At 40.8% G+C, this 14,757-nt stretch overlaps 2 protein-coding genes across 7 annotated transcripts in view; both read left to right on the forward strand.

Moving 5' to 3' along the window:
- Positions 1–4,014, forward strand: part of tfip11 (tuftelin interacting protein 11) — a 38,997-nt gene extending 34,983 nt beyond the window's left edge. For all 3 annotated transcript variants that reach the window (XM_060843560.1, XM_060843562.1, XM_060843561.1), the window contains one exon: positions 1,964–4,014. In XM_060843560.1, coding sequence (XP_060699543.1) covers positions 1,964–2,319 — 356 coding nt within the window. In that variant the 3' untranslated portion in view covers positions 2,320–4,014. The remainder of the gene's footprint in view (positions 1–1,963) is intronic.
- Positions 4,015–9,445: 5,431 nt separating this feature from the next.
- Positions 9,446–14,757, forward strand: part of ttc28 (tetratricopeptide repeat domain 28) — a 751,433-nt gene continuing 746,121 nt past the window's right edge. For all 4 annotated transcript variants that reach the window (XM_060843565.1, XM_060843568.1, XM_060843566.1 and 1 more), the window contains exon 1: positions 9,446–9,665. In XM_060843565.1, coding sequence (XP_060699548.1) covers positions 9,639–9,665 — 27 coding nt within the window. In that variant the 5' untranslated portion in view covers positions 9,446–9,638. The remainder of the gene's footprint in view (positions 9,666–14,757) is intronic.

Below are 14,757 nucleotides of genomic sequence, written 5' to 3' on the forward strand. Positions count from 1 at the left end.
GACTTAAGACGACTGTACAATTGGACATATTACTGCCTTTCCCTGATTTAAAGGATAGCCTGGAGATTTCAACAGTCCTATTTTGTTTGTAAATGTCTCTTGGCCTTGCAAAGTATGCTAGTGAAATTTGGTTAATTTCTGAGCTCAGTCAAGCTTGGCATGGAAAGGGTGGATGCAAGAAAATTGTTTCCGTTAGGCAAGGAGACTAGGACCCGTGGACACAGCCTTAGAATTAGAGGGGCTAAATTCAGAACAAAAATGCAGAGACACTTCTTCAGCCAGAGAGTGGTGCACCTGTGGAATTCATTGCTGCGGAGTGCAGTGGAGGCCGGGACGCTAAATGTCTTCAAGGCAGAGATTGATAAATTCTTGATGTCACAAGGAATTAAGGGCTACGGGAGAATGCGGGTAAGTGGAGTTGAAATGCCCGTCAGCCATGATTGAATGGTGGAGAGGACTCGATGGGCCGAATGGCCTTACTTCCACTCCTATGTCTTATGGTCTTAAGCGATATCAAATCTGTATTCTTGCACTGTTCATTTTAATGTAATTCCCAGTTACTTATTCCAAACGCTGAGCTGGGAATTTATGTTGCAGACGTTTCGTCCCCTCTAGGTGACATCCTCAGTGCTTGAGACCCTCCTGTGAAGCGCTTCTGTGATCTTTCCTCCGGCATTTGTATTGGTTTGAATCTGTCGCTTCCGGTTGTCAGTTCCTGCTGTCCCTTGCAGTGGCCGGTATATTGGGTCCAGATCAATGTGCTTATTGATTGAATCTGTGGATGAGTGCCATGCCTCTAGGAATTCCCTGGCTGTTCTCTGTTTGGCTTGTCCTATAGTAGTAGTGTTGTCCCAGTCGAATTGATGTTGCTTGTCATCTGCGTGTGTGGCTACTAAGGATAGCTGGTTGTGTCGTTTCGTGGCTAGTTGGTGTTCATTGCGGATCGTTAGCTGTCTTCCTGTTTGTCATATGAAGTGTTTTGTGCAGTCCTTGTATGGGATTTTGTATAGTACATTGGTTTTGCTCATGCTGGGTATCGAGTCCTTCATTCTGGTGAGTTGTTGGCTGAGAGTGGCTGTTGGTTGTGTGCTGTTATGACTCCTTTGAACACCTACAGGCAAGAGATGCTAAGACAAGCCAGGAAATGGGAATCCTGTGCCAACCACCTAAGCGCCACATACGAACAACTCCGGTTCCTGCATGAATGCTGAAAGGACTCATAACAGCACACAAACCAACAGCCACTCTCAGACAACAACTCACCAGAACGAAGGACCCGATACCCAGCATGAGCAAAACCAATGTAGTGTTCAAAATCCCATGCAAGGACTGCACAAAACACTACATAGGACAAACAGGAAGACAGCTAACGATCCGCATCCATGAGCACCAACTAGCCACGAAACGACACAACAACTATCCTTAGTAGCCACACACGCAGATGACAAGCAACATGAGTTCGACTGGGACAACACTACTACTATAGGACAAGCCAAACAGAGAACAGCCAGGGAATTCCTCCACAGATTCAATCAATAAGCACATCGATCTGGACCCAATATACCGGCCACTGCAACGGACAGCTGGAACTGACAACCGGAAGCGACAAATTCAAACCATTACAAATGCCAGAGAAAAGATCACAGAATCGCTTCACAGGAGACTCCCAAGCACTGAGGATGTCACCTAGACAGGGGACAAAACATCTACAACACAAATTCCCAGCTCAGCGAACAGAGCCACAACAACGTGCACCTGAGCTACAAATCTTCTCACAAACTTTGAACTTATTCCAAAGCTTTGTTAGCCCCGAATGAAAGTTAAAACCTTCCTGTGACGGATCACTTTCAAATTAAATGAGCATGCCCTGATATGTAAACTCTTCACCATAGTATACAACTGGCAATTTTGTTATTCCCTGGATCTAGAATTACAAGCTTTTCTTCTTCAATTTTTTAAACAGGTGGTTACATGCAGCCAGGAGCTCGGGAGAACATTGCCTATCTTACCCACACAGAGCGCCGGAGAGACTTTCAGTATGAGGCAATGCAAGAGCGCCGTGAGGCGGAGAATCTGGCACACCGTGGCATTGGGGTCAGCTCTGCCTCCATACCAATGAACTTCAAGGACTTGATCCAGGCAAAGGCTGAAGAGCACAATATTGTCTTCATGCCCTTGATGGGGAAACGTCATGAGGGCAAACAGCTCTACACCTTTGGTCGGATAGTTATTTACATTGACAGAGGGGTTGTGTTTGTGCAGGGGGAGAAAACCTGGGTGCCAACATCACTTCAGAGCCTCATTGACATGGCTAAATAATAGACAAATAGGAGCTGCAGCAATCTGTTGTACTGTTTCATTCCAGTGTCCGAAGTTATACAAGAGGACTCCTGCAGTTTATCCAAGCATAAGGTTGGTGATGACTGGGAAGAGACTTTTGTAGTATGAAGAGATCTTCAACATTCTTGGTTTATCTGGTTCGTAGTGTTCAAATGAAATCTTTACTCAATGACTGATTCTAACATTTGATTCTTTGGGAGTTTCACCATGTTACCTTGTATTTTTTTTAAACATGTAACACTTCCTGTTTATTCTATTGTATTTTATTTATTAGCAATAAACCTAGAATTCTGGTTTCATAAGTTTCAATGTTCATATTTTAATCAAAATAAGATGATCAGATGTGAAACTGATACAGATCAATCAGCCAGAGCGTGTTATTGTTGGAAACAATAGAGTGAAGAATTCTATTGATGTGCACCACAATACACTGATGACCATCCCTATCTAATTTCAGGAGTCATGCTCACTACAACAATGTTGCTATCTGTTATTTGAGGATAAACTTGTTCTGCTTTTCCTCTCCCTATGGTACACAGTAGAGGCTGGAATCAATTAGCTGAATTTTTTAGATTAGATTCCCTACAGTGTAGAAACAGGCCCTTTAGCCCAACAAGTCCGTACCGACCCTCTAAAGAGTAATCCACCCAGACCCATTTCCCTCTGACTTATGCACCCAACGCTATGGGCAATTTAGCATGGCCAAATCACCTGACCTGCACACCTTTGGACTGTGTGAGGGTACAGGAGCACCCAGAGGAAACCCACACAGCCACTGGGAGAATGTCCAAACTCCACACAGATAGTCACCTAAGGCTGGAATCGAACCTGGGCCTCTGGCACTGTGAGGCAGCAGTGCTAACCACTGAGCCACCGTGCCACCCCAAATTGTACCACAGTCATATGACTGCAATATAGTAACTAGAACTGTCCACCTCTCACTATTTCCAATTCTCCTTCCCAGGGTTAAAAAGAGTACAACTAGCCCTATATCATGGTGAAGTGATATGCCAATCAAGTGAGCAGTGTAAGCTGCATACCACTGTCATCAGAATCCTCTCACTTCCCAAGGTGAGGATTAATTATTGAGCCTTCAGTCCATTCCTGGTGACAGGATAGTTTCTAATGAACAGACAAACAACATAACCTTCACAAATAGTTTTGCAGGTATTATGTACGCAGTCATACTTTGAAGTGTAACTCCAGCTTTATTCAGTAAGACTGTAAGTCTCATCAATGGAGGATCTACTAATGATCAATTAACTTATGTCAGAAAAAACAACCTTGTAACTTCCTACAAGTTCCCCTAAAATAGATAAAATGGTCTCTCCCCAAGGTGAGCAGCAAGAGATTTACAAATTGCTGCCAATCAATAAATTTTCATCAGCCTTGCAGATGTGTAAATGCCTGCTTACAGTTATCTACCTAACAAAAAAGGGCTAAATTAAACATTACTCCACCACAGCAGTAAAGTGATACATTGATTGGAAACAATGCATCTTAAAACTATACTGAAATGTTTAACCTTCCTCTGCATTTTTTAAAATGCCAGCAGGAATCTTCCAGAAAAAGCTTGCCACATTTTATTACTGGATGCTTCACAGTTCTTGGGAAAAAATGAGTTGTGTGATAATGTATAGTTTGTATTTTTATCACTTTTGTTTTGTTTTCACCAACCTTGTATGTTTGTAAATTTTCTTTCACCTTTGTGATGTAACTGTTCACAAATTCATTTTAATGTCCTTTCATTATCTTTCTGACATTCTTTGTCATTGAATAGTTTTCTATTAAACAGATTATTTAAATCCTGATACCCCTCTGTGAATGAAATTCTCACTCCTCTATTTTTTAAAACCTTATTAAGACTATGAAGGTGGACAAATAAATGCATGTTCTGGTGCAGGTATACTTATGGTAGACATCTTTTGATGTTTTCAGTTGCCAATTAACCTGTATATCTTCATTATTTTCTGTTTTTATTTCAGGAGATGTATGGTGAGCAAGTCTGTAATTTTTGTAGACCACATTTCCCTGCAGAATCTCTGAAGCTCGTATCATATTGAGAGTGATGGAGGAAAACCTTCCAAGTGTTTTCCATATAGCTGATGGGAGACTATCATCCATATAGTCATATGCAAAATGTACTGTTTTAAAGATATGAAAAGTTTAGAATGGTGCATATTGAGGAATATTTATTTGCCAGATTTATCAGTTCTTTTGGAAATATGGTTCAAAACAGACATCAAAAACTTGGGAGCTAGAGGTACTAATTCCATCAGAGAGCAAGTTTACTTTAGTCCAGGAATATGAGTTTTTTTGGTCAGAAGATTCTGTATTCATCATTTAGTTTGATCAGCATATAAATCTTTCCTTTTTGCTAAGTATTGTTTTGGTCATGCAATTGTGGACCCCTGCTATGACAGCTGTTTTGCTGCTTAAAAACAGTGATGTAATAGGGAGGTTCCGTATACAGGAAATGTGGATCTTTACTTACAATTGGGTGTTTTTGCTCCAGATTCTTCTCTTTGATTTAGTAATGCCAGATATTTTTCTCATGGTGAAACCATTTATTTAAGCTTACTTTAGCTTCATAAAAAATGCTTTTACCTATCCAGTATCTGGGTAATGTCCAAAATGATTAAGAATTGATTAGAAAATCCTCAATGCTGTATTTTGACTTAGTTGATCTTGTTTAACGTTTGGAGGACAGTGGAATAAAACTGCTAAATACATCTGATAAATATTAGATGTATCAGTCATCAGAAACAATGGCAAGCTGGATTTTACACTGGTTGTAGACTTTTATCATTCCAAAGATGAAGAGTAAAGTAACTTGTGTTTGCGAAACAATTACTACTTGAGTATTTTTGAATAAAATACCTAGTGTGAAAAGTTCAAGGCTGTTAGCTATATTTTTGAATGTGAACTGATTTGTAAGTTCTGTAATAGTTGACATTGTTTTAACTTCTGAATTCGCTGCAACTTACTGTACTTCAGTTTCCAAATGATGAAGGTTGGCATTGAAAATGTGCATGCTATCATTGGTTGGTTTCCTTGCATTCTTTCACAAACCGTCAGCCCTGATATTTATTGTTTATTCATGCACAGGTTATCAACAAGGTGTTTTTTCCAGTTATCGGTAGTTACCACATCGGAATTGAAGCTTGAATACAAATCTTTAGTAAGATAAGCATTAGAGCTTTTCAAATGTTCCATTCGTAATATTCATCTGTCCTAGTTGAAGCATTTTGATAATGTCCCTGGTTTTATTTTGTCAAACATTCCTCAGTACAGTTATCTCTGCCAAGCATGACTCCAGCATAATTCTAATATTTGTTAGTGCCCATCTCAGAAATAATTAACTGCAATGGGAACTTCCTTGGAAAAGCCTAAGTACATTTTATGAGAGGTGAGTCAATGGATATGTTAGGGATGATGAATTTGACTGACATTCTTTAATTTAAGCTTCATAGAGTGGTAGAAAAGAAATCTAATGAGAAAACTAATTGTTTTTTTCTAAATAGATTGCAGTCAGGAAATTCTCGAATCCATGTGCGTGATGTTGTTCTTGTGGAACAGGCCACTACACAACTTTTGTGTCAAACATTTTGAAACAGACGTTTTTTGATACCTGGTGATTATCACTTCTTCTTTTCCTTTCTTCTGTGACACTGTACTTCAATCTTCTTAAGCACTCTTCATCATTGTACCCTATTTGGCTATTCACCCTTTAGAAGTAGGACTTTTATTTGGAAGCGTACAAAAAACATGCTAAAAATCCATGCTAAAAATATCTTTAGGTTCATAAGCATTAATTATTTATCTCTTCATTCAGTTGGAATTTCCTTTGGTAAATGTAAGACAGGTAAACGTTTCTTCTGAAATTCCAAATAGCTATTGCAATGTTTAATTTATTAGTACTTGCTGAATGAATGCAAGGGCTTTAAATTCCAGCAGTTGAATGTTTTTGCCCCAGGAGCCTGGAACCTCCCATATGCTATATGGTATGCTTTATCTTTGTGGTTGTTTGAAACACACTCTTCTAGTCAAAGAATGATTCTCCATGTCATTTCTAGATGTTTTGCTAGATTGTGCCGATCTCTACAAATTCCCTGCTTCGCCTTTCTGTCTTGTGCTCTAAATCCCTTTGTTTTCATTCATCTCAAGCTCTCTGGGATCAAGACATTCTTTAAACTTCAAAATACTTATAACGTTGTGCAGTTTAGTCACATGTATAACAGATTGCGAACAGCAAAACAATATGACACCGCAAAAGATGCTAGGAGAAAGTGAGGACTGCAGATGCTGGAGACCAGAGTCGAAAAGTGTTGCACTGGAAAAGCACAACTGGTCAGGCAGCATCCGAGAAGCAGGATTGAAATGTTGACTCTCCTGCTCCTCGAATGCTGCCTGACCTGCTGTGCTTTTCCAGCGCAACACTTTTCGACATGACCAAAGATGTGCCAAGTGTGTAGTAACTGAAAGGGTGCAACATTTTTAAATGTTTCTTTTCACACTTGAAAATTATACATAGATCCTTTATGCAGGGATAACTATTAATTGACCAAATTAAGCATCTGGGAGGGGAGGCAATTATTTGGTGGTATTATCGCTGTTAATCCTGAGATCCAGGTAATGTTCTAGGGAACTGGATTCAAATCCTAGCATGGCAAATGGTGGAATTTGAATTCAGAGTCCAATGATGACTATGAATCCTTTGTCGATTGTCCAAAAAACTCATCTGGTTCACTAATGTCCTTTAGGGCTGGAAGCCCGCCATCCTTATCTAGTCTGACATACATGTGACTCCTGAGCCACAGCAATGTGATTGACTCTTAACTGCCTTCTGGGCAATTAGGGATGGGTAATAAATGCTCGCCTAGACAGTGGTGTCCTCGTTCTATGAATAAATTAAAAAAAAAAGATGAATTACACATGAGGGAGGATAATATATACTGATTATAATACAAATTTAATGAACTTTAAATAGATTCTGGGATGAAAATCAACTGTAGTAAAGGGTTCTACTACTTAGGAAACTAGTAACACATGGCACTGCAACTCCCAGAATAAATGGGAGTTTAAAAAAAACTTAATTTTTGGTTCAATTTAAATTGTTGCATCTGGGTCTAATGGCAAGTTTGGTAATCATGTTGGGAATCAGAGAGTGAGTTTGTGATGGGGGTTAATGGGGTTTGATGAAACAGTGCAATTCATGAGTTTTGGGCTGCATTCCATAGCGTAAGTTTTGAAACTGAAGTCTAGCGACTCCAGAAGATTCCTGCAGATTGCACCTAGATACCACTGTATGTATGATGTGCTGTTAGTGGCAACTTAAAAATTTTTCAGTGTACTTATTTGAGTATGTATGACAATAAAGCTAATTCATTTCAGTTCAAATATCCCAAAGATCCAGGTAGTCCTTTTGAATAAATTGGTAATTATTTGTGTGTTATTTGCAGGTAATAAGCTTTTTACATTATTGTAAGTTTCCTTTTGTTTGCTGATGTATTTCTTTCAGATTACACCAGACTGTACCAGTATTGGTAAGGGATCTCAAGGACTGTGCCATCACTATAGGCATTTAGATGAGTATGTGAACATTTGCAGGGAGTCTCAGCATGTCACTTTCTAGGGCTTCTTGGGGGAATGCCATTGATTACAGAGGGTCTGAGGGAGTTTGCTGCCTTTTATAGAGGATCCTGATTTGTCAACATTTTTAGGGGTTTTGGTGAGCGTAATTGTTTACAGGGGTCTCAGTGGAGTGTGCCACCTTTTGCAGGGTCTGTTATGGGAGTGTCTCACCATTTACATGGATCTTGGGGTACCACATTATCATTTGCACTGGGTCTCAGGAGTTTGCAGCAACATTTGCCTGGGCTCTTGGAGAAACTTGGCAACATTAAGAGGGCCTCTTGGATAGAATGTGTGTGTTTGGAATACAACAGTAGTGTATCACTTGATACTGAAAATAGAATTCCTCACCGGACCTGGCCCCAAATTCACAGTACAGCTCTAATGTTGACATCAAGCACGTTTTACACCAGCTCTACTGATTCCTAAATTTACTCTTAAAGGATTGTCCGCATTGGAAGTGGGTGGAGTTTCTCTTGAGGCATCTTAATGGGACTTGGACAATTTTAACAGAGATCTAAAAATATGAATCAAAAAATAGATTGTAAAACACTTGAGCTGTGATACAATGAATCTTACCTTCGACACTGGTGTGGTAGTGTTTGTGGGGGCTGGAGAAAGAGGGTGGATTTGAGGTCTATGGAACTTTGTATGAATTCAAGATCCAGTTGAGGAATTGTACGGGGATGTGGATGGTAATCTGGAGCATTTGGTTGAGTTGGAGCTGTGATAGGGAGTGGTTGGGATTAGTGAAGCACTATGTGAGGCATTTGATTGGTGGCTGGGGTTTTTGATTAAGAGTTGGGGCTGTATCTTGGAGGATAATAAGAACTTCGAAGATGTTGGGAGGTGCTGTGAAGCCAGTATATTGGCATGGAGGCTCCAGCTGTGTCTGGAGGGGTTTAATGGACTGCGGGCAGCAATATGGGGCATTTGTGTACTGACTGTGGGGGCTGCTCAGATTGATGTGTGGTGTTTGAGGTATTTAGAAAATTGTGGCAGTGTATGAATTATTTAGTGAGGTGAGTGTGGGGCTATCTGGGTTATTTCGATGGTTCTGGCAGTCTCTGGAGGGGTATAATGCCAGCTGACGGGGAGCATTTGCGTGTTGCAGTGCAGTGGTGGTAGGTTTATGGGAGACGGGAGGTTTAGTGGGAGACGGGAAGTTGATGTGGGATATTTGGGAATATTTTTTAGTGGGGATTAATGGGACCGTGGATTGAATTTTGGTGTTTGAGACTGTAGCTGTCTGCGGGTAGGGGCGGGTGAAGATTAGTGGGACAGTGATGGTAGTTCTGGACACTGGGTGAACGCGGGGCTGATTGAATTGGGATGTGGTAGCTGAGGAGGTGGGGGGGTGTGTGTGTGTGTGTGTGTGGGGGGGGGGGGGGGGGGGGCTTCCAGTCTGGCGGTGCTGAGCGCCTGTAACTCGGGATCCCGCAGCCATATCCGTTATATCGCAGAACTCCAGAAGAGAGGAAGGATCCGAGTGCCAAAGGAGGGAGGGGGGGAAAAGTATGTGGAGCAACATGGCGAACTTTTAATAAACGGAGCTAGAATCCGGGGAGTGGGGGAGGCGGACTACACTGGAGAAGCTTTTGTCCGGGTGGATGGGGATATTTGCCGGTGTTGGGACCAGCCAGTGAGTCCCCAGCAGCAGTACCATGGAAGCAGACAGCAAGAGAGAGAAGGTGAGTAACAGCAACCCTTCCCCCTTCACTAATTATTGTTTCAGTTCGCTTTCCCCGTTTTTCCTGCTAACTCTCCGTCCTTTTGAATCGCAAGAAAAAGCTGACAGGAGGGGTGGGGCAATGAAACTTTTGTTTAACTTTTCAAAGTCACTCGTGTGCTTGCTTTTCCCACACAATGGGAGGAAAAACAGTTCGATTCTGAATCAGTTTTTTTTCCCCATGAGATTTTAGTTCAATAAACCGCATCTCAGGGCGCATTTAATCTCCGGTTAATCTCTAAACCACAGAGAGAGTGTTGTTACAGAAGTGTTTCTCTCTTCCCCCCCCCCCCCTCTCTGTCTTGCTGTACCAGAGCTGGGAGCATTGGGCCTGTGAATAGTGGAAATACAGCGTTCCTGCCATCGCCATCTAACGACCCCCAACTAATTCAGCTCCTAAAGGGATGAGTTTTTGTAACCCCCAGCCTGAAACTGGGGAGTCCTGTCCGCGCGTTATGCCCAGGGTTTCCGTACCCCGTCCTGTGTTCCAGTGAACAAACGTTTTGGGAGCTCGGGTAACATTCTAACGGTTACTTAATTTTGAAGTAAGGAATGTTATTCGCTTTCAAGAGGGGATAGAGAAAGAGAACAAATAAAACAAATCAAAACCTCGCATTTCGAATTCACCTTCACTGCCAATAACTGGCTCACCACCCTTACACTTTCCACACGTAAATTCTCCCTGCCTCAGAACTGGCGTTGTTTTTACAAACCGGTGACCGAAGAAACATGAAAAACAAGGGTGGGTAATTAGCCAATGCAGAGGCCTGACTTGTACTAGTGTCTGCTTGTTGTGCTTAAGAATTGAGGTTTACTGAAACCATCTGATTCCCGAGAGGAAATCATACCCCTTAAAGTCCATCTTTGGAAATAAAAGGATGTTAGTTCATGTTTATTTACTTGTGATGGTGGCAGTGGTGAGGGTGTTCATCTATGTAGATAACAACTGATGAGATTTTTATTTTAAGGATTAAGATGTTGTAAATTGCTTTGTTTGTGTGGAGGTGCAACTCATTGAAACCTGGAAATTCTTACAAGGTGGATGTACGTTGGATAATATCTCTCTTAACTAAGTACAGGACAGTCTCAGAATAAGGGCTAAACCTGATTAGGACTGAGATAAGGAGGAATTACCTCACTCACAGGGTGGACAATCTTTGGAACACTACCACAGAGGATCGTGGAAGGTCAACCATCGAACAGATTTATAATAGAGATTGATAGATTTCTGGATACTGTTGATATCAGAGGATAGGAGGATAGTGTGAGAAAGTGGTGTAGTGATGGATGATCAGCCACAGTCTAATTGAATCAGAGAGCAGGATCGAGGGGCTGAACCATTTACCGCTGCTATGTTCGTGTGACTAGTATGAGCCCTGAGTTATAGAATGCAGGATGAAACCTTCACAATGCTCAGTTCATGACCTGGGCTATTCTGTGTAATGTAACTTTGACTGTAGGCCATGCAATTGTGAGGGAGATTGGAGTATTATACAGCCCAGGGTGTCTATCCTTAAGATCTCCATCATTGGTTCAATGCTGGGAATAGGTTAGTGGCTCTCTATGGTCCTTTACATTGAGACTGGATAGGCAGAAAAAGAAGGATTGTTAAACTTGAAGGGGATAAATTACCAATAAAAAAAATGACGCAATCACCACGATTACAGGAAATAACTCAACTATCATGTGTTTTACATAAAATCCTCCTCCTGCCCAGATGTTGAGAATCTTGGAAAAATAAAACAAATCTTTGCATCAGTTGGAATTAGTGTTTAAGCAGATGAGGCGTGTAATCTATTTAAAGGCTGGATTTATATATTATATGTTTTAAGATAAGTATTGGGTTACAACTTTGATTCTCAATTTCCCCTCACCTCTTTCATAGTATAAAAGCAAAATACTGTTGGTGCTGGAAATCTGAAATAAGAAACAAAAATAATTGCAAATGTTCAACCGGTCAGACAGCATCTGTGGAGAGAAACAAAGTAAATGTTTCAGATTGATGACCTTCCATCAGAAACAGTATGTTTGATTTCTGCATGCATAAGGGCCCAATGGCCTGCTTTCACTTCGTAGGGATTCAATGGGCTCTGCTGCCATTTGCTGTGGTTGAATTTCAAAGTTGTGTTTTTGACTGCTCAGAGGTCAGCCAAATTGTTTGACTACACTGATGGATGTAGTTTCATTGTGGACAGAATTTCTTTTAAATCCACTTCAGAATTTGTTTGACATTGCTTTTTGGAAAAAAATATTTTGTGTTGGGGCACTGATAAAGTTTTCACAAAACATAGTCATAGACATGTATAGAGCGGAAACAGACCCTTCTGTCCAACCCGTCTATGCTGACCAGATATCCCAACCCAATCTAATCCCACCTGCCAGCACCCGGCCCATATCCCTCCAAACCCTTCCTATTCATATATCTATCCAAATGCCTCTTAAATATTGCAATTGTACCAACCTCCACCACTTCCTCTGGCAGCTCATTCCATACACGTACCACCCTCTGCATGAAAAAGTTGCTCCTTAGGTTTCTTTTATATCTTTCCCCTCTCACCCTAAACCTATGCCCTCTAGTTCTGGACTCTCCCACCCCAAGGAAAAGACTTTGTCTATTTATCCTATCCATGTCCCTCATGATTTTGTAAACCTTTATAAGGTCACCCCTCAGCCTCTGACGCTCCAGGGAAAACACCCCCAGCCTGTTTAGCCTCTCCCTATAGCTCAAATCCTCCAACCCTGACAACACCTTTGTAAATCTTTTCTGTCTTTTTAACAGTGGTGAAGGAGAAATAATCAGGAAGAAAAGTAAAGTGGTAGAGTTTTTGATTTTACTGGGATTTATATAGTATCTTATCACATCAAAGTACTTCATAATGAAGTGCTCTTTGAAACCTACTGACTTGTTTTGTGGTAACCAGTGTAGGCATTCTGCACCCTGTGAACAGCACAAATTTGACTGAAAATACTCAAGAGCTGTATGTGAAAACTGTGCAATCAGACTTTACCACTAATGCCTTTTTTGATGGTCTATACTTTCTGGAATTCGATTTATTCCATGTGTTTGGAGTTAATTTCACAGTTAACTGAGTGAAGATGCCCTATAGTTTAACTGTTCTGGGTGGTCTACGATTGCCTTTCACTTTGCAGCACTTTCTCACGTTTTGATTTGGAACAAAATTGGGAAGCCGGGAGCGAATCATTGATGGGTGGGATTTAGACAAGTGTATATTTCCTTTAACACACCACTGTCCTGTCTTGGCAAATGATATGTTAAAGGCTGCCATTTTCTTTGCTGTCTATATGGAAGACACTGCATGCACACTGATTCAACAAAAAATTGAAAGTTAGGCACTTTTGTGTGAAAGATTAACAATTGAGCAAGAAGGGGATTGCAGATTTCTAATCTTAAAATTCAACGCTCTCTCGTGAGCTGAACAATTTTCTCACTAATTTTCACTGATGGCACAGAAGTTCTGCTGACAATGTATTGCTGTGGGTTGCTTCGTATCCTTGGGAAGCTTTATATTGATCCCTTGCTTGGTGATTGCTTAATTTATAACATTGTTCCACCTCGAGAACCTGTTATTGTTACTGTTTGTGATTGTTATCTTTGGCGCTAGAAGATCTGTAATTAAGATGAAAACCAGATCTGGCTTCTGTATGATTTTTAAACTCTGGCAATAACACTGGTCCCTTGCATTCAAGAGTTAGCCATGTGTCATTCCCAAGCAAATCCATTGTTGTACTTTGAGGTTTAGAAATATGTAGTGTTCTTTGGATGTTCTGAGTGCACCCCAATCCATCATCACTCACTTTACTAAAAGAACTGCAACCCTGGTGGGTCAGACCCATTGTATTTAGTAAGCAGCTACAGTATAAAAACTCACCCAAGCTGTAGAAAATTTGTTAATGTTAAACGGGATTGTCACAAGAGTGTATTGACATACCTATTTCCAGTTTGTCTTTCACCAGCTCTTTGTCTATATTCAAAATCAAGGGCAGGTCACAACAACTAGTCCTAGTCCCTTCCATTTAGTAAAATGTTCCAATGCACTTGACAGAAATCTTATAAAATAATGGTTGACAAAATCCATGAAATGGGAAATAGTAAGTGGTACCAAAAGCTTGTTCAAAGAGAATAGGTTTTAATGGACAACTTTGAGGAGAGAAACATGGAGCATTACGAAAGGAGTTACAGAACCTTCGGCCTAGGTAGCTGGCAACATGGCCTCCAATGGTAGAACAATTACAGTTGGGAATGTACAAAAGGTTAGAACTGGGGGAATGCAGATATCTTGGAGGATTGTTGACCTGGAGGAGGTTATTGAGATGAGGGACTGCGGCTTAGAGAGATTTGAAAACCAGGATATCAACTTTTAAAAGTGAGCTGCCAGAAAGTCCAAAAGCTTATCCAAATGAACCTGCGAAGTTCTGCTCTTTGCTACTCAGTATAACCACCGTCTTTATATCAGTACCACTGAAATTTGGAGCTCCGACTGCAGAATATCAGACCCCCTTGCAGCCAGATGCAGAAGCTATGGTCACAATTGTCATGAATCTTTTTCAATGAGCCATTTCTGTATTATCTGTGCTGTACCCTTATGTTCAACTTAGAATGCAGGCAATCTGAACAAGAGTGCTCTGAAGGTGTGATTGCAGCTGTGATGTGAAATTTGACATAGATGCATAGAACATTGTAGTTCCAGTCCATTGTTATTTTTAAACTAATAATTGGTGAAGTTACTTTCTTACAGACCATATATGTTGCTTGAAGACTTGCTTTTCCCTACTGCATCTTGATGATTAGGACGCTAATATTTGCATTTCATTCTGAAGATCTATAATGTTACAACCTGGTGTGAGGTTAGTTGACAGATCAATTCATTCAGCTAATGACTCTGATTACATATCATCTTTAGTGTTGCTGCAGTGCTCAAGGTGCTGTTTGCCTCTGCACCTTTAAACATTTGTGTTGTGAGAAATGAAATTAACAAGGGTCAGTGATGGAGTGATTGTTTTAAATTGTGTCGATGTTAGTTTTCTTCCAGACC

This window comes from Hemiscyllium ocellatum, chromosome 24 (genome assembly GCF_020745735.1).
Source record: "Hemiscyllium ocellatum isolate sHemOce1 chromosome 24, sHemOce1.pat.X.cur, whole genome shotgun sequence".
NCBI lineage: Eukaryota > Metazoa > Chordata > Chondrichthyes > Orectolobiformes > Hemiscylliidae > Hemiscyllium > Hemiscyllium ocellatum.